The following is a 14129-nucleotide window of genomic DNA, read 5'->3' on the forward strand; positions in this document are numbered from 1 at the left end:
AATTTTAGTGTGGAGTAAGATAAGAAGGATGACTGTGAAAGACAGACTCTTTTCTTTACAACAGCCTTGGGACCTTCTCTGAATAATGAGAATGAAGGAAAGCATTAAAAAAAAATACATTGTGCTCCTTGAGTGCAAGGAAATCTCAATGCATCAGCCAGAGTTATAAAATAAATAATACTCCTTCTAATTGATCCCCAGGGAGAATTACTCTTGTGACAAGAACAGGATTTGTCTCCAATTGCAGCTTTATCTGTATCTTAAACAAGACTACTAGTGCAAATTTGGCAACAAAGGTGATATTATTCAGCTACTTAACTGAACAGGTATATCATGCTATCAAATTGTCTGTGTGGGTGTAGACACATCTGTTAGGTGCTTTATGCTGGCTTTGCAGCATCTTCCAATATAGGAAGGCTATGCAAGGACACTACTATAACAGGATATGTGTACACACATCAGCTCTGCTGATACAATGATCCACACTAGAAGTATGTACTAGCATCACTGATGTTACTGGAGAGTGTATACCATATTGTTATTTCCAAAAACATCTAAGGATTTGACTACTGGTTTCTTGGTTGATTTTTATCCCTCACCAGAAAGCAGACTGCACATCAAGACTTCTCTCTCATATGGAAACTTTTTGTTTTCCATACTAAAACCTCTTCCCACCCACTACCTCCTTTTTTTTTTTTTTTTTTGGTCAAAAGATAACAGTTTTAGAAAAATACAGGACAAAACCCAGACCTAACTTAAATAGTTATATCCATACAAAATCTGAAGGCAGACCAGGTCTAAGAATATTTAAAGGACAAGCTGCAGCTGTGCTTGTTTAACTTCAGCAGAAATGTGAGAAATTGAATCAATAGGGTGGATGTCTCTGAGACACACTGGGTGAGTCATAGGAATAAGTCTACAGGGCCCAGTAACTGGACACCTGAAAGAGCATACTTGGGTAGTAAGAACAGCACAGAAAGAGAAACAAAAGATGACCAAGAACAAGATTTAGATGATCCTGATTTTCTCCTTTCATAGGTTTTCTTATGTCTACATATATATATATATATATGCATTTGAATTCTAAAGAGTTACTTCTGCCTAACCAGCAGACAGGATGGATATATTACATGGATATATAATTTTTAAAATACACGGGGATTTCATGCAGTGTTGAGACTGTATTATGCTGTTGGTTAAAGAGTAATAATCATGATTACAAACTTTTAGTTGGCAGATAACCCACTAAAATAACTTTGGGAAACTTAAGATGGGTGCTGCAGTTTAAAGATTAATTTTAACATGCAACCTTGTAATTACATTGTATATTTGAAAAGAAAACAAACCCAACACAATGTATCATTAAATAGCTGCTTATTAAACATACAACCCCACAGCCTTACAAAATTATACCCCTACAATTACTGTATTTGCCAAAAGTCCCACAACAATTTAAAAATCATTCATCTTCCCTAGATTTTTTGTCTGGATCCTGTACATTGCGATTTTAGGAGGAGATTAATTCTAGTAAAATATCATTTATATCAACACTTCAATTCTACATCAGATTTTCTAAGGTTAAGAACTCAGTTGAAAAAAATAGTTGCTTTATTCCCAGTACATTTTCATTCATTCGTTTGCTCTCTCATTCTGTAGAAAACAGAGACAGCAATAGATACAGCTTAATTATGTACTAAACAGATCAAAAGCTGCCTCCATGTGATTACACAGTTCCAAAAAAGAACAGTCACCAAAATAGTATCCACCAAACCAAGTTACTTCTGATGTAACCACAGAGAAGCAAATCAAACATCATGTGCGAGGTAAAATCTGCACTACTTTGAGATCTGCCTTCTCTCTAAGAGGAAGCATAGTGTGTACAAAAAAAGCATAGCTTCAGCACTGTCAAAAGGAAAAGCAGAATGGGAAGCATTCAGATCTCAGAAGCAAATTGCTTAGACTACAGCTGCAAAAAAAATAGCTTCACTTAACCTTGTACTGGTGGACTTCTTGCCACACTGAGCCTCAGAGAACAATGACATGGTTGGAGCAGAGGGTCTGTGCTGTCAGTCAAACCCTTCCCACCACTGTGTCAGATATAAGGCCGAGCCACTCTCATGCTCAGGGATCTCTGCAGGGCACACAGGCCTGAGGCACGGGTTCATAGCCATGCCAGGCACTGTGTTTCCTCAGAACTAGTAAAAAATATGTCACTGAGTTTCTGTTTCATGAAGCCTCTGCTAGCTGTAGAACAACTCTCTCTCCTGGGTGTTGTGAGTGCCAGCGACAGGCTGTAAGGAAATACAGCAGCAGTCCCAGGGGTAACGATAAAGCACAGAGATCTCTGGGGGCTTTTCAAGGTCTGTTACAGGTTTTGGTACCAGATTTACTGCCTGAGCCAGAAAGGAGAATGAAACTCTCTCCAAGTTCCTACCATGTCCATTTGATGGAAACTCCAAGGGGAACTCTAATGAATATTCTGCTTTCCACGTGGATAATAGAATGCTTCTGTGCACGGACACATATTCATCTAAAAACAACAAACATAGTTTATACATTGGGGAGGTTTTATCGAAGCTGGTCCATCCTGTAATTATGCTGAGAAATGAATTGAATGGAATTTGAATGACTTAAGGTAAATGAGCTATTAACCTACAGGATACATTACCAGGTGATTCATGTACACTCACTCTTTTTCTCTTCCCTCTCACTTGATTCTAAAGGTGAAATGAATGACTAAGTTCATCAGGACACCAGCACTTGTGGCTGTAGCAGAGTTCAACAGAAATGAAAAACAACGTTTCTTACACTAAGCAATCCAGATACATTAAAACAGTCGGATCTTTATTTCCATTTGCACAACAGGGAAAATTGAAAAAAAAAAATTAAGCAAGACAATGAGTCATCTCATTTTGTTATAACAAGAAATACCTATTAGAAACAACCATAGAAACAAATGAATTAATTCTGGGATCAGACAGAGGAAGACAAAGTGATGCTGTGCTCAGATCTACACCTACACAAAGTCCCTGTCTCTGATAATTTTTAGGTCATTAGGGATGACTTTTCATATTTCTTTTCCCAGTAGGCACAGGAAATCAGGTCTTTTGAAAATATGCAACTGCATGGCCCAGACAGGCAGTTGTCTCTCAACAAAGGAAAGGATACATGACTTGACTGTCTCTACTGCCAGTCACCATCCCACAAAACTGAGCAGCCTCCACCAGTTCCCTTTGGAGCTTGAAGTCTTCACAACAGTGAATGCAGCAGGATGACAGGCTCCTCCTAAGAGCCTGCACTTATTCTTTCTTCAGTGGGCAGGGAAAAAAACCCCAAAACTTTCTGAAGAGGTAGTTGCAGCTGCAGCTTGGCTGCTGCCTGCCAGCAGCCCGTGTTGCGCAGCCCAGCAGCTGCCCTTCTGGCCAAAGGTCAGTCAGTACCTCGTGCTCAGCTGACTAAAGCAAGCGGAGTTGCTGTGTGAACCTTGAGCCAGGCAGTCCCTTCTGATGGAATAATACTGCCCTTTCACAAAAAGTCCCTGTCCCCCCCTACAGATTTTGCTGTGAAAAAAAGATTATTTCAATATTTTTTACCTCAGCCCTATCTACTTCTACAAGTAAAATTGGTATCAAATGGGGGATCTCCTCCCCTCTCTTGAAATCAGGCTGTGTCTGATAGCTCTCTTTGAGAACTATGAACATGTGTTTCCTGATTCCTACACTAAATACACCAATCACATCCAAAAATTAAAGTATTCTGCTGTTTCATATCATAAACTACAACTGTGTTTATGACCAATCATTAAGATTAGGACCTAGAAATATTATATAAAACAGGATGAGAGAACTTGCTCACAATTCTGTATTAAGAAGAGAGTGAGGAATCTGCAGAGCAGACTGGGAGGATGGAACCAGCCCTGACTGTCCAGCTCTGACCTTCACCAGCAGAGACTGTGTGCATTAAGAGCACACTTGTAACCTAAATAGAGCAGTGTGCAATGGTGTCCGACCTTTAAGATTCTGTGATTCTGTGTGATTCTACAATGGAGGAGTTTATAGCCCTGGGGATTGTTTCTCGTTTCCTGAGATCAGTTACTTCTGGGGTCCCACACACTCTCCTCAGGGCTGCATCAGGTAGGTCCACCCCTAGTGCTGTGGCCCTGTGCTAGGCTCCAGCACCAGGCTGCTTCTAAGCCATCACCCTCCCTCCCAGCTGTCTGCTGCCCTCAGCTGCCAGCCAGTCCCCTTGTAGTGCCCTCAGTTCAGGCAGCTGGAAGGCAACAGAGAAGGGCCTGGTCAAGCACACAAGAAAGGAAGGCAGAGAGAGCACAAGCAGAGGAGATGTGGCAGTGCTGTCCTCAGCCTTGCACTCAAGACTTTTGTGACATTCTCTCTGTGCCAGACTGCTGCTGCTCTGTGTTGGGGGTTACACATGGCCTGACAGCAGATTAATAAATCCAGAGGGACTAATGATGTGCTCACACTTCCTCCTGCTTTTGTCATCTGCTGTAGCAAGTCAGGGATACAACAGCTCTGTAATGCCTACCTGTGATTGAACTAAGCAGTTCAAAGGATTTAAATGGTTTTCAATAAGTAAAATATTTTATTTCTCTGGGTTTTTTTTGGTCCTTGGCATGAAACATATTAAACCCTAGCTGTTCCTGAAGTAGTTTCAAAGCAAGCTGCTCAACCACCTGGAGTCACAACACACTAGGATTTTTCACACCCAGTCTCTTTATCTTACCCATTTAAATATCTCTTTAAATACCTTTTAAAATGTATTTGAACTTAAAAGTCCTTGAATTATCCCCTTGGAAAGATTTTAATCTTTTCTTCAGCCATTTAATCTTTTAATTCAAGTTGTCACTTGTATAAAATTTATCAAAGGTCTTTAGGGGAATTATTGACCTAATTTTTGGTTACATAATAAATACTCAGTAAAAATTAAAACTATTAACTTAAATGTAATTAAAATTATAGGAATCACCAGTAGATACAAGAGCAACCCACTTGGAATAATCACATTCATCTGGACCTCCTAAAAAACCTTTAACAAATCCTACACAAGAGGCTATTAGAGAAACTAACCAGTTGAAAGAGATCAGAGATTTGAAATGTGGTGCTAGAATATAAAGCACATAAAGATGTGGTCAATATTCTGTATGGCAATAGGTTAACAATGAAACAGTCCCCAGATTACATTCCAACACTGCATAGTGCTGCTAGCTACCATTCCACTTGCTCAGAACAGAAGTGGTAGGAAACTAAAGAACTTGAATCAGTGGAAAATGCAACACAGCTGAAAGTCATTGTTGACAAGAACATGGTAACGGACATTATTCATATAAGTTTGGCGTACCAATTATGGCAGAAGGAACATCACTGTGAACAGCTCAGTCTCCCTGGTCACCATTCAGTGGCTGTCAAGAAGCAAACATACAGACTGTTCCAAAGCATAAGAAAATGGAAAAAGATGATATGGAAAATACAATGTCATTTTGATTATTAGCAGTATGGTCCCATCAGCTGGGATGCTGCGCTTGATGGCTCCAGAGTACAGCACAGAATCACAGAGGACAGAGTCAGAGAGAAAGGAGAGGGGATAAAAATGATTACAGGCTGTGAAGGCTTTCCTTCTGAAGTGAAACTCTGAAGAAATGTTTATAGAAAAGGTGAATAGAAAAGCGCTTTGCCCTAGAGATTGGTAATAATGAATATTATATGGAAGAGAAAATGAGCACTTTTTCCCCTGTCTCATAACAGGAGAGACATTCAATGAAATGAAAACATTTAAAACAGATTACAGGTTTTTTCTTTTAATGTTGTAGACAATTCCATAATAACGGTCTGCAAGATTTGTGGCATCTTCTTCTGAAGCACTGACTGATAAGGAACTAAGTATTTCATATGTAATTCAGAACAATCAGGTGGAGCAGGAAGCTTATTAAGAAAATAAAAGGGACCTTCTAGAGATGAGATGTCCTTGCCCTCTATTTTCTTTTTATAAAAAATAAATTATAATGGTCTTCACAGAAAAAGAAGAAATTGGAGTTATTAGGAACAAAGAAGATGGAGTTAAAGCAAACTCTTGGATTAAAAGTGCAAATTAAACCTGTCATTCAAAATGAGAATTTCACAGACTGATGTCAACTGCTATGCAACTAACCTTGAAACTCACTGTCCATCGACTGGACTTTTATATAGAAATCCACAAAGAATTGCTCTTCATGCTGTATTTTCTTTATAAAATACAGTATCACAGGATCACAGAATCTTAAGGGTTGGAAGGGACCTCAAAAGATCATCTAGTCCAACTCCCCTGCCAGAGCAGGACCTCCTAGAGTAGGTCACATAGGAACTCATCTAAGGCAATTACGGTAATAAGGCCTTCCTATAAATACTGTGAAACAAAGGACATTTTTGATTATATATGCACTCGAGATGAGGTGGACCTCAAGTCTTGGGTAGAAACCCTGTGCACTAAACCCAGTCATTGCTCCTCACCACATTAGTCATCACAGGCACAGAGCACAGGATGTGCTGCCCATCAGCATGGCCTTGTCCTGGCATGGCTACTCTTCTACTTCACCTTCACTTACTCCTGGAAAGTATAATTGCATGTACATAAAACATCAGAACATGAAACTAAAAATATATTCACTAACAGTGCTGGTATCTGTAATCCTACCAATTGAAGTGCCTGTCACTAGGTACTATAAAAAACCCCCACATTTTTCTACTTTGAAGTTGAGTGATGAGGAGAGATGGGGAGAGCATTGGATATCATCTCCCTTTACTCCTGCATGGCCTTTTACACCATCTCCCATAACATCCTCCTCATCATCTTCATCAACAACCTGGATGAGAGGACAGAGTGTACCCTCAGCAAGTTGGCTGATGACACCAAACTGGGAGGACTGGCTGATTCCCCAGAGGCTGTGCTGCCATTCAGCGGGATCTCGACCGGCTTGAGAATTGGGCAGAGAGGAACCTCATGAGGTTCAACAAGGACAAGTGCAGAGTCCTGCACCTCGGGAGGAACAACCCCATGCACCAGTACAGGCTGGGGATTGAACTGCTGGAGAGCAGCTCTGCAGAGAGAGACCTGGGAGTCCTGGTTGATAACAAACTGAACGTGAGTCAGCAATGTGGCCTCATGGCCAAGAAGGCCAATGGCACCCTGGGGTGCATCAAGAAGAGTGTGGGCAGCAGGTCAAGGGAGGTTCTGCTCCCCCTCTCCTCTGCCCTGATGAGGCTTCATCTGGAGTCCTGTGTCTATTTCTGGGCTCCCAGTTCAAGAGAGACAGGGAACTTCTGGAGAGAGCCCAGTGCAGGGCCACCAAGATGATCAGGGGACTGGAGCATGTCTCTTAAAAGGAAAGGCTGCAGGAACTGGGCCTCTTTAGCCTGGAGAAAAGAAGACTGAGAAGGGACCTTATGGACACTTAAAAATACCTAAAGGGTAAGTATTGAGAGGATAGGTCAAATCTTTTTTTCTGTAGTGCCCAGTGACATGACAAAGGGTAACGGGCACAAGCTGGAACACAAAAAGTTCCACTTGAATATGAGGAAAAACATCTTTACTGTGAGGGTGAGGTAGCCCTGGCACAGGCTGCCTAGGGAAGGTGTGGAGTCTCCTTCTCTGGAGGTTTCCAAACCCACCTAGATGCATTCCTGTGTGACTTGATTGAGGGAAATCTGCTTTAGCGGAGGGGTTGGACTAGATGTTTTCTAGGGGTCCCTTCTAACCCCTACCATTATGTGATATTACACCATATATCACCACAGAACCTCAGTTAATGTACCATGTGCCATTTTTTTTTTCTTCCAGCCAGATTTTTTATTGAGGCCATGAATATTTTGCACCGTTAACAGCACATAGGGGAAAAAATGTTTGAGATCTATTCAAATAGTACAGTGATAAAGCTCATTGCACAGGGTATTAAGTAGCTGAAATTTATTCCAACGAACTGTATAAATTTACAGATATAACTATTCTTAAACTCTCATGTAATAAAAGAATGAAAATTGAAGTCTGCATGCAAATGTGGATAAGTATGTTGAAAACTGAAATATGTTCCTCCAATAATGTCCGTGCTTCTGTAAATGCAGAGCTAAAAATGAAATGGGAGGAAAGAAGTACTTCACAAAATGAAACAAACAAACCACCTCTGTGTCCATGGGGATCCTTCCCTGCCATGAGTGTAGCAATGAGCCCATCCTCAGTTTCTCCTCACAGACATAATCATTTACTCAGCACGAGTAGAAATGACAGGCTGTGAGGTATTTGTGGATGACATCTCAAAGAATTCCCATTTCAAACAGGTAGAGTGATCCAAACAGGCTGATGCACCATCTCTCTTCTACAAAGAGGTGTAACAAGGGCTTTTTTTTTCTGTGCAGAGAGGAGAGGGCAGGAAGGAACAAAGCTGCAAAAGGAGTTTTTTTTCCCAAATCCTTCTTTTCAGTTTCTCATTTCAATCTCTGATCAAGTAAGTCACTTGGCTTCAATCTTTTCTTAAGCACTTTTGTGTTATAGTGGTTCACAAGGAAGTGTACAGCACAAGAAGGTGGCCCTGGGAATCTAATCAAAGAATGAGAGCTTACAGACCTGACATCCAGCCTCAAGGCCTGAACAAAGGAAGAACATTCATAAAAACTGTGTGTCCCATTGCAGGTAGTCAACACTTAAAAGTATTCCGTCCTCATGGAATGTGATCTAATATATCAACTTTTCAATTAACTGTTTCAACACAGAAATTACTGCAATTTTCTGCTTGCCATAAACGTCCCCTGACACAGAAGTCAGGTTAACAGACAGAGGAGAATCAGAGAAGGCCACATGAAACTTATCAATTACTTAAGTCCACTTCTCAAGGTGCATATATGCACACCAGATTTGGGTCTTGAGCTGCTGTTTTTAAAAGGGAACAGAAAGAGGTGACCATCTCTTCTTTTTTGAGAAACACATGGGAAATGGGAGAAGAGTTTGAGAGAGGTCTGTTGTGCATTTCCTTGAATAAGCATGTTTAACACTCTCAACCATGGGGTGATGGTAAGAGGAGGATGGCACTCTCAGTAAGACTGAAACAGCAAAATAGAGGGCTGCTGTCGGCCACTTAATTAGGACCACTCATGAATCTGTGGAATCTTTCTCCCTTCAGTTGACTATTTGGGCACTTTTCACCGTGTCTCTAGTTTACCAAACAAAAAGTTCGCATACTTCATAATTTCATACAAGACATTCATCTAGACTGAGAATTTTAGGAAGAGGATGAAGGAGGAAAGTATTTGCAAAAGCTAATCTTGGTATAAGGAAACTATTCTATTCCCTCTGGACTCTCTTTATAGCCAATAGACGCTGTTCCAGCTCATTGTATGATGAAGATATTTCCTTCACTTATGACCCACAAAGGAGCCACAGTAGGCTGGACTCACAGGGTTCAAGCCAGCCATTGTGCAAACTCTCAGTGCACATGAACAGCAGGCCAGACCTACTCTTTACCTTGCTTGAAACATTACGAGAGCACTGATCATCAAAACAGAGATCAACTTAACACATCCAGCTCTGAACATTAGTGATGACAGGGAGGGGACAATAAGATGGATCACTCTCCTAATAGCCTTGCCTGGATATAGGTGACAGATCAACTGTCTGAGCAGTGCCCGCCTCCCTCCATGAGCCTCTGAGTGAGCCTTTACAGACAAAAGGACTTCAGTTGATTATATAGTCTGCCAGTAAGATGCCAACTCTTAGCACTCCCTACAGGCATGCAGGGATCCAATTCTATGCCGTGTTGACTTCCCTTTTTCTGCTTACTACTACCATTGCAGCTCCTCATGAGGGCATGCTGGCCTACACCAGACCCTTCAACCACCTCTATCTAAATTCAGAAACCAATGCTTCTTCCTAGAAAAGGTGATGCAAAATAAAGGCAATGAGAAAGAAATGTTTACAAATGTAGGACCGATCAACAAACTTGCAGTTGTCCTCTAACTATTCTGAGGTAAGGAGAAGGCAAGAAGTGTGCTGCATGCTTGTTTATTGTAGGTGTGTACACATATTGTTCCTTCAGCCAAGTTATCCTTTAAAGATCAATTTTTTGAGTCATTATGCAAGTGATACACAGTAAATATTTTACATGCATTTTCGGCATGATACTTTTCTAAGTGGCTAACACTGCATGTGATAAAGAACAAAGTTCAGAAAAAAATGGAAAAACTGTAACTAGAGCAGAGGAAAATGAGGAAAAGCCTAATTAGAGTAAGAAAGAATGAGCAACACAAATATTGGCAATACAGGAGCAGCATCTGTAACTGACCAGATGAAAGATCTTACTCTCCTTTTTAAATCAATGAGTGTCTCTCCAATTAGCTCAAGTACTAGTACAGGGCAAAAAAAGGATACTGAAAAATTCCAGTCCTTATGGGATGGAGAAAATTTATCCATGGGGACCTGAAAATAGAAGAAATCTTTTTCAATTAAATCAAATTTGGGGTAAGGGAGTAAACAAAGGATTTTTTTACACAGGTTTTTGTTATACAAAAAGCCCAGAATCTGACATTTCACAACCAATTTCACAGCTGTGAGGGAGGTATAAAGCACCTGTAAAAGCAATAGGTAAGCAACTGAAAAATGCCAAGGGATCAGCCATTTTAAAGGGAGAGCACATATTCCAGTGAAGTAATTAAGGAGCAACACCAGTGAACAAGCTCAAACCAATTAGTTGTGCCCCTAGGCACCTGTGCCAATGACTCCCCGCTGCAAGAACAGCTTTGGCCTCACCTCCTTGACTGCCATGAGCACTTTGGAGTTTTGCATCTTTTACCATGCCCTTGCTCTTCCTGCCCCACTCCCTCCCCCTTCTTTTAAGAAAGGTTGCAGCTTATTTTCTCCCTCTGAAAAAATGTTGGTCTCTGCTTTATTTTACAAAAGAATGGAAAAAGGTAACTCAGAATAGACTTGGCTTAAACAGTCAAAATGTAGCAATTTTCTTAATGGACTTGTCTATTTTATGTGTTAGCAAACCATTTTCCCAACATTTACAGTTTTAAGTTGCACCCTCTCCCTTTTTTTCTCTTTTATTTGAAGAAAAATGCTTGATGATAGTCATAAGTAGACAAGAAAAGAAAATTCCTAGCTTGTCTCAGCCAAATTATAGACTTGCTTGTGGAAACATATAAAAAGCAGGACATCTCTGAAGTGACCTCAAGTTTTTCCAGTGTATAAAGTAATATTTTGCTCATGCCACTTTTAACCTATTAATACATGTTTTATATACTGTTTTAATTAAAATACCCTTTTATTCTGTATTTTTACTTCACTTCTTAAATATTTTTACAAGTAAAACATCTAAAAAACTCACCTGACTTATCTATTGAAAAGAAATTAAAGGACAAGTTTTCCTGCTCTCTGAATGTTACTGGAGTTAAGAGTCAATCTCTCTGCTAACATAATAGATTTGCTTTTTTACATTCTCCAAGAAAATTAGCCTTATGCTTTCCTCAACAGTGAAAGATAAAAGAGTGGTGAATGATGATCAGCTTGTGTCTTTTTTATATTCATAAAACTGTACAAATTCAATTAGAATTTAAGTGAGGCATTTAAACTGCATCTGGAACTTTAAGTGCCCACCCCAGCTCATCTATTTTTTTGGTGGCTGACATGTGCTAAGCTATCTTAAGAGTACATCCAGCATTTAAAAGTTCGGAAGAGTTATGTTATTGGAGCCTTAAGTAAATTACAGAAAGCCATGCTCCCAGGTTTCAATAATATACCATCTAAATATAACTAGTACTACTAGTCATTCTCAAAATTTAATTTGATTTTCAGTATGTACATGATCTGTTTGCAAAGTTTATTTAACATGAATAATGCACACAAACGTTTTTGTATTCAGGTTGCTGTTCCCATGAAGAACAGTGGAGATGAACTACCTACAATTTGAAGACTGCAATATTGCTTAAACGTCAACTAAAATTGCTTTAGAACACATGATCTGTTAATGACAATTTAGAAGTATTTCTAATAAAGGGAGCAGATAGTTTTGTCCCCAAATTTAACTGCTTTCATACTGTGGTCATATTTTGATGATTTATATAATAAGACTGCCTTAACAGTGGTAACTGGGTTTTCCCCCCATAAAAACCCCCATTCTTCAGACTTGAGCGTGTATATACATACGAATAATCAAGCTTCACAGACCCTGCTCCAAATAAAATCATAGCTACAGAGAGTGATAATTCTTAAAAATACCATAAACACTTCAGTTGAGGTTTATTCCTACATGGCTGGTGAACTCACTGGTTGAGTCAGCAGCTCATTGCTGTAACACCCAATGTCGTCACCGTGAGGAAGTTTAGATACTCAGCCAGGGAGCCTCAGCAAAAGGCATGCAGTCTCTTACTATTATCTATGAACTTGGATATTCCAACTACTTTTGAAAGGTACATGTTAAGCATACAAGATCAGAATAGGTCATCTAAAGGTCCTTCCCAAACATCTTTTCGGTCTGTGGCAGTTCAGCCCTAGCTGAGTGTGGAAGTTTCCCATTAGCAGCTGTACCCCTGGACAGGCAGAAGCAGTTAGGAGACACAACCCCAAGAAACTAACTCCCACCCAACCAGTTTGAGGGGTCATGTGAGCAAACCCAAGCTGATAACAGTTCTTCATTCAAACATGCTGCAAAGACCAAGGCCCAGATAACCAACACAGAATCGCTACCAACACCCTAAACTCGTAACACACATCGAAGTCCAGCGGTTGAGGTTAGTAATTAGAGGGCCAACAAGTGGCATGCTGCCTTGATGTAATATTTTCATTCTTTTGAATCAAGAGTACTTGTGATTAAAATTTACACTTTAGCAAGACCAAAGCAGCCTACTATTTACTTTATCTGGGAGCCAGCCAAGTTCTCACCTCAACATGGCCCAGAGATGCCTACCCTTGGTGTCCTCTGATAGCAGAGGTCTGTCACACAAAGACATAAACCAGACCCAGGTGCAGAGAGCTAAGGCTGTTCCAATCACACCTTTAAGTAACAAGAATTAACAACTGAGCAAAACAATGAAGGATATCACAGAATCTCCACTTCAAGTCTTTCATCCAAAATGGCTGTTCAAAACACAACCTAGAGCTCCAGTATTAATTACAGACTAGATTCGTAAGTCACTTCATTACTGTCTACAATTAGCTGATGCTGCCACGAAAAGTAAGCCCAGTATACCTGTTGGCCACTCAGCTCTACAGCCATTGAGAAAACAGACTGAAAAAAACCAGTCCCTAAAACATTTATGCCACTGTACACCTCCTGGAATACCCTTACATTTTGAATACTACAAAATATTTTGACTTCTCTTCCCTTACAAAGACAACAGTAAATAAACAAAAAAATTAGGTGCAGGATCTGGGCTACAGAGCAGCATCCACAAGGAAAGATGACGGGAATTTTAACTTTTGTAAAAGAAATAGCACATAATATACAGGTTTAGGTCTACCAAAATCACACAAGATGCCAAGAAAGAAACAACTACACTCCATTATTTAGAAAACCCATGGGAAAGTAGCAAATGAACGTGATCAGGTAGAAGCTATAAAAGAAACACACTTTCACACACACTGTACAGCGAACTCCTGGCATAGGATGCTACCAAATCGCCTCAAAATGAGTTAAAGGATAAGTCACTTAACAGGCAAGGGCATTCAGATATGTACACCATGCCTAAGGAAGTCCTTAAGCAAGAGTCTGATAGGAATTGGGAATGTACTCGGTATAACTGACCAGTGCCTGGGGCGGGGATGCTTTTGACTGCACAGTGCAGCAGCTCTCCCCAGGATGTGCCTGCTCACCGGCACTGCTCAGAGGCTTCCTGCTTCTAGACATGAACCTGTTCACAGCAGTCATGGTAAAAATAACAGCTATTTTTAATAGCTCACTATTAAATATATATTAATATTTTTGGAAATTAAGAAATTGTAAATGCAAGGAAGACCCCAGCTCAAGTCCTATTCTTGCCCTCTCCCTTTTGTTTCACCAAAGAGCACAGTATTTTTACTAGCTAGTATGAAATAACACAAAGAACTGGAGATGTTTAAGTTGGCATTTCCTGATCAGCATGTCTGAGATAAAA

At 40.2% G+C, this 14129-nt stretch overlaps 1 protein-coding gene across 3 annotated transcripts in view; it reads right to left on the minus strand.

Annotated features, from left to right (window-relative positions):
* The window catches only part of CWC22 (CWC22 spliceosome associated protein homolog), a 49073-nt gene continuing 34944 nt past the window's right edge, over positions 1-14129 (minus strand). Inside the window, exons 21-22 of one of the 3 annotated variants that reach the window (XM_062004633.1) lie at positions 10408-10455; positions 1-78 (exon numbers count right to left, since the gene is read on the minus strand). In XM_062004633.1, coding sequence (XP_061860617.1) covers positions 10442-10455 — 14 coding nt within the window. In that variant the 3' untranslated portion in view covers positions 1-78; positions 10408-10441. Of the gene's footprint in view, positions 79-5859; positions 5879-9976; positions 10456-14129 lie in introns of those variants that run through there. The other 2 variants (XM_062004635.1, XM_062004632.1) reach the window with 2 other exon arrangements.

The sequence above is a fragment of the Colius striatus genome, chromosome 11 (assembly GCF_028858725.1).
Source record: "Colius striatus isolate bColStr4 chromosome 11, bColStr4.1.hap1, whole genome shotgun sequence".
Taxonomy (NCBI): Eukaryota; Metazoa; Chordata; class Aves; order Coliiformes; family Coliidae; genus Colius; species Colius striatus.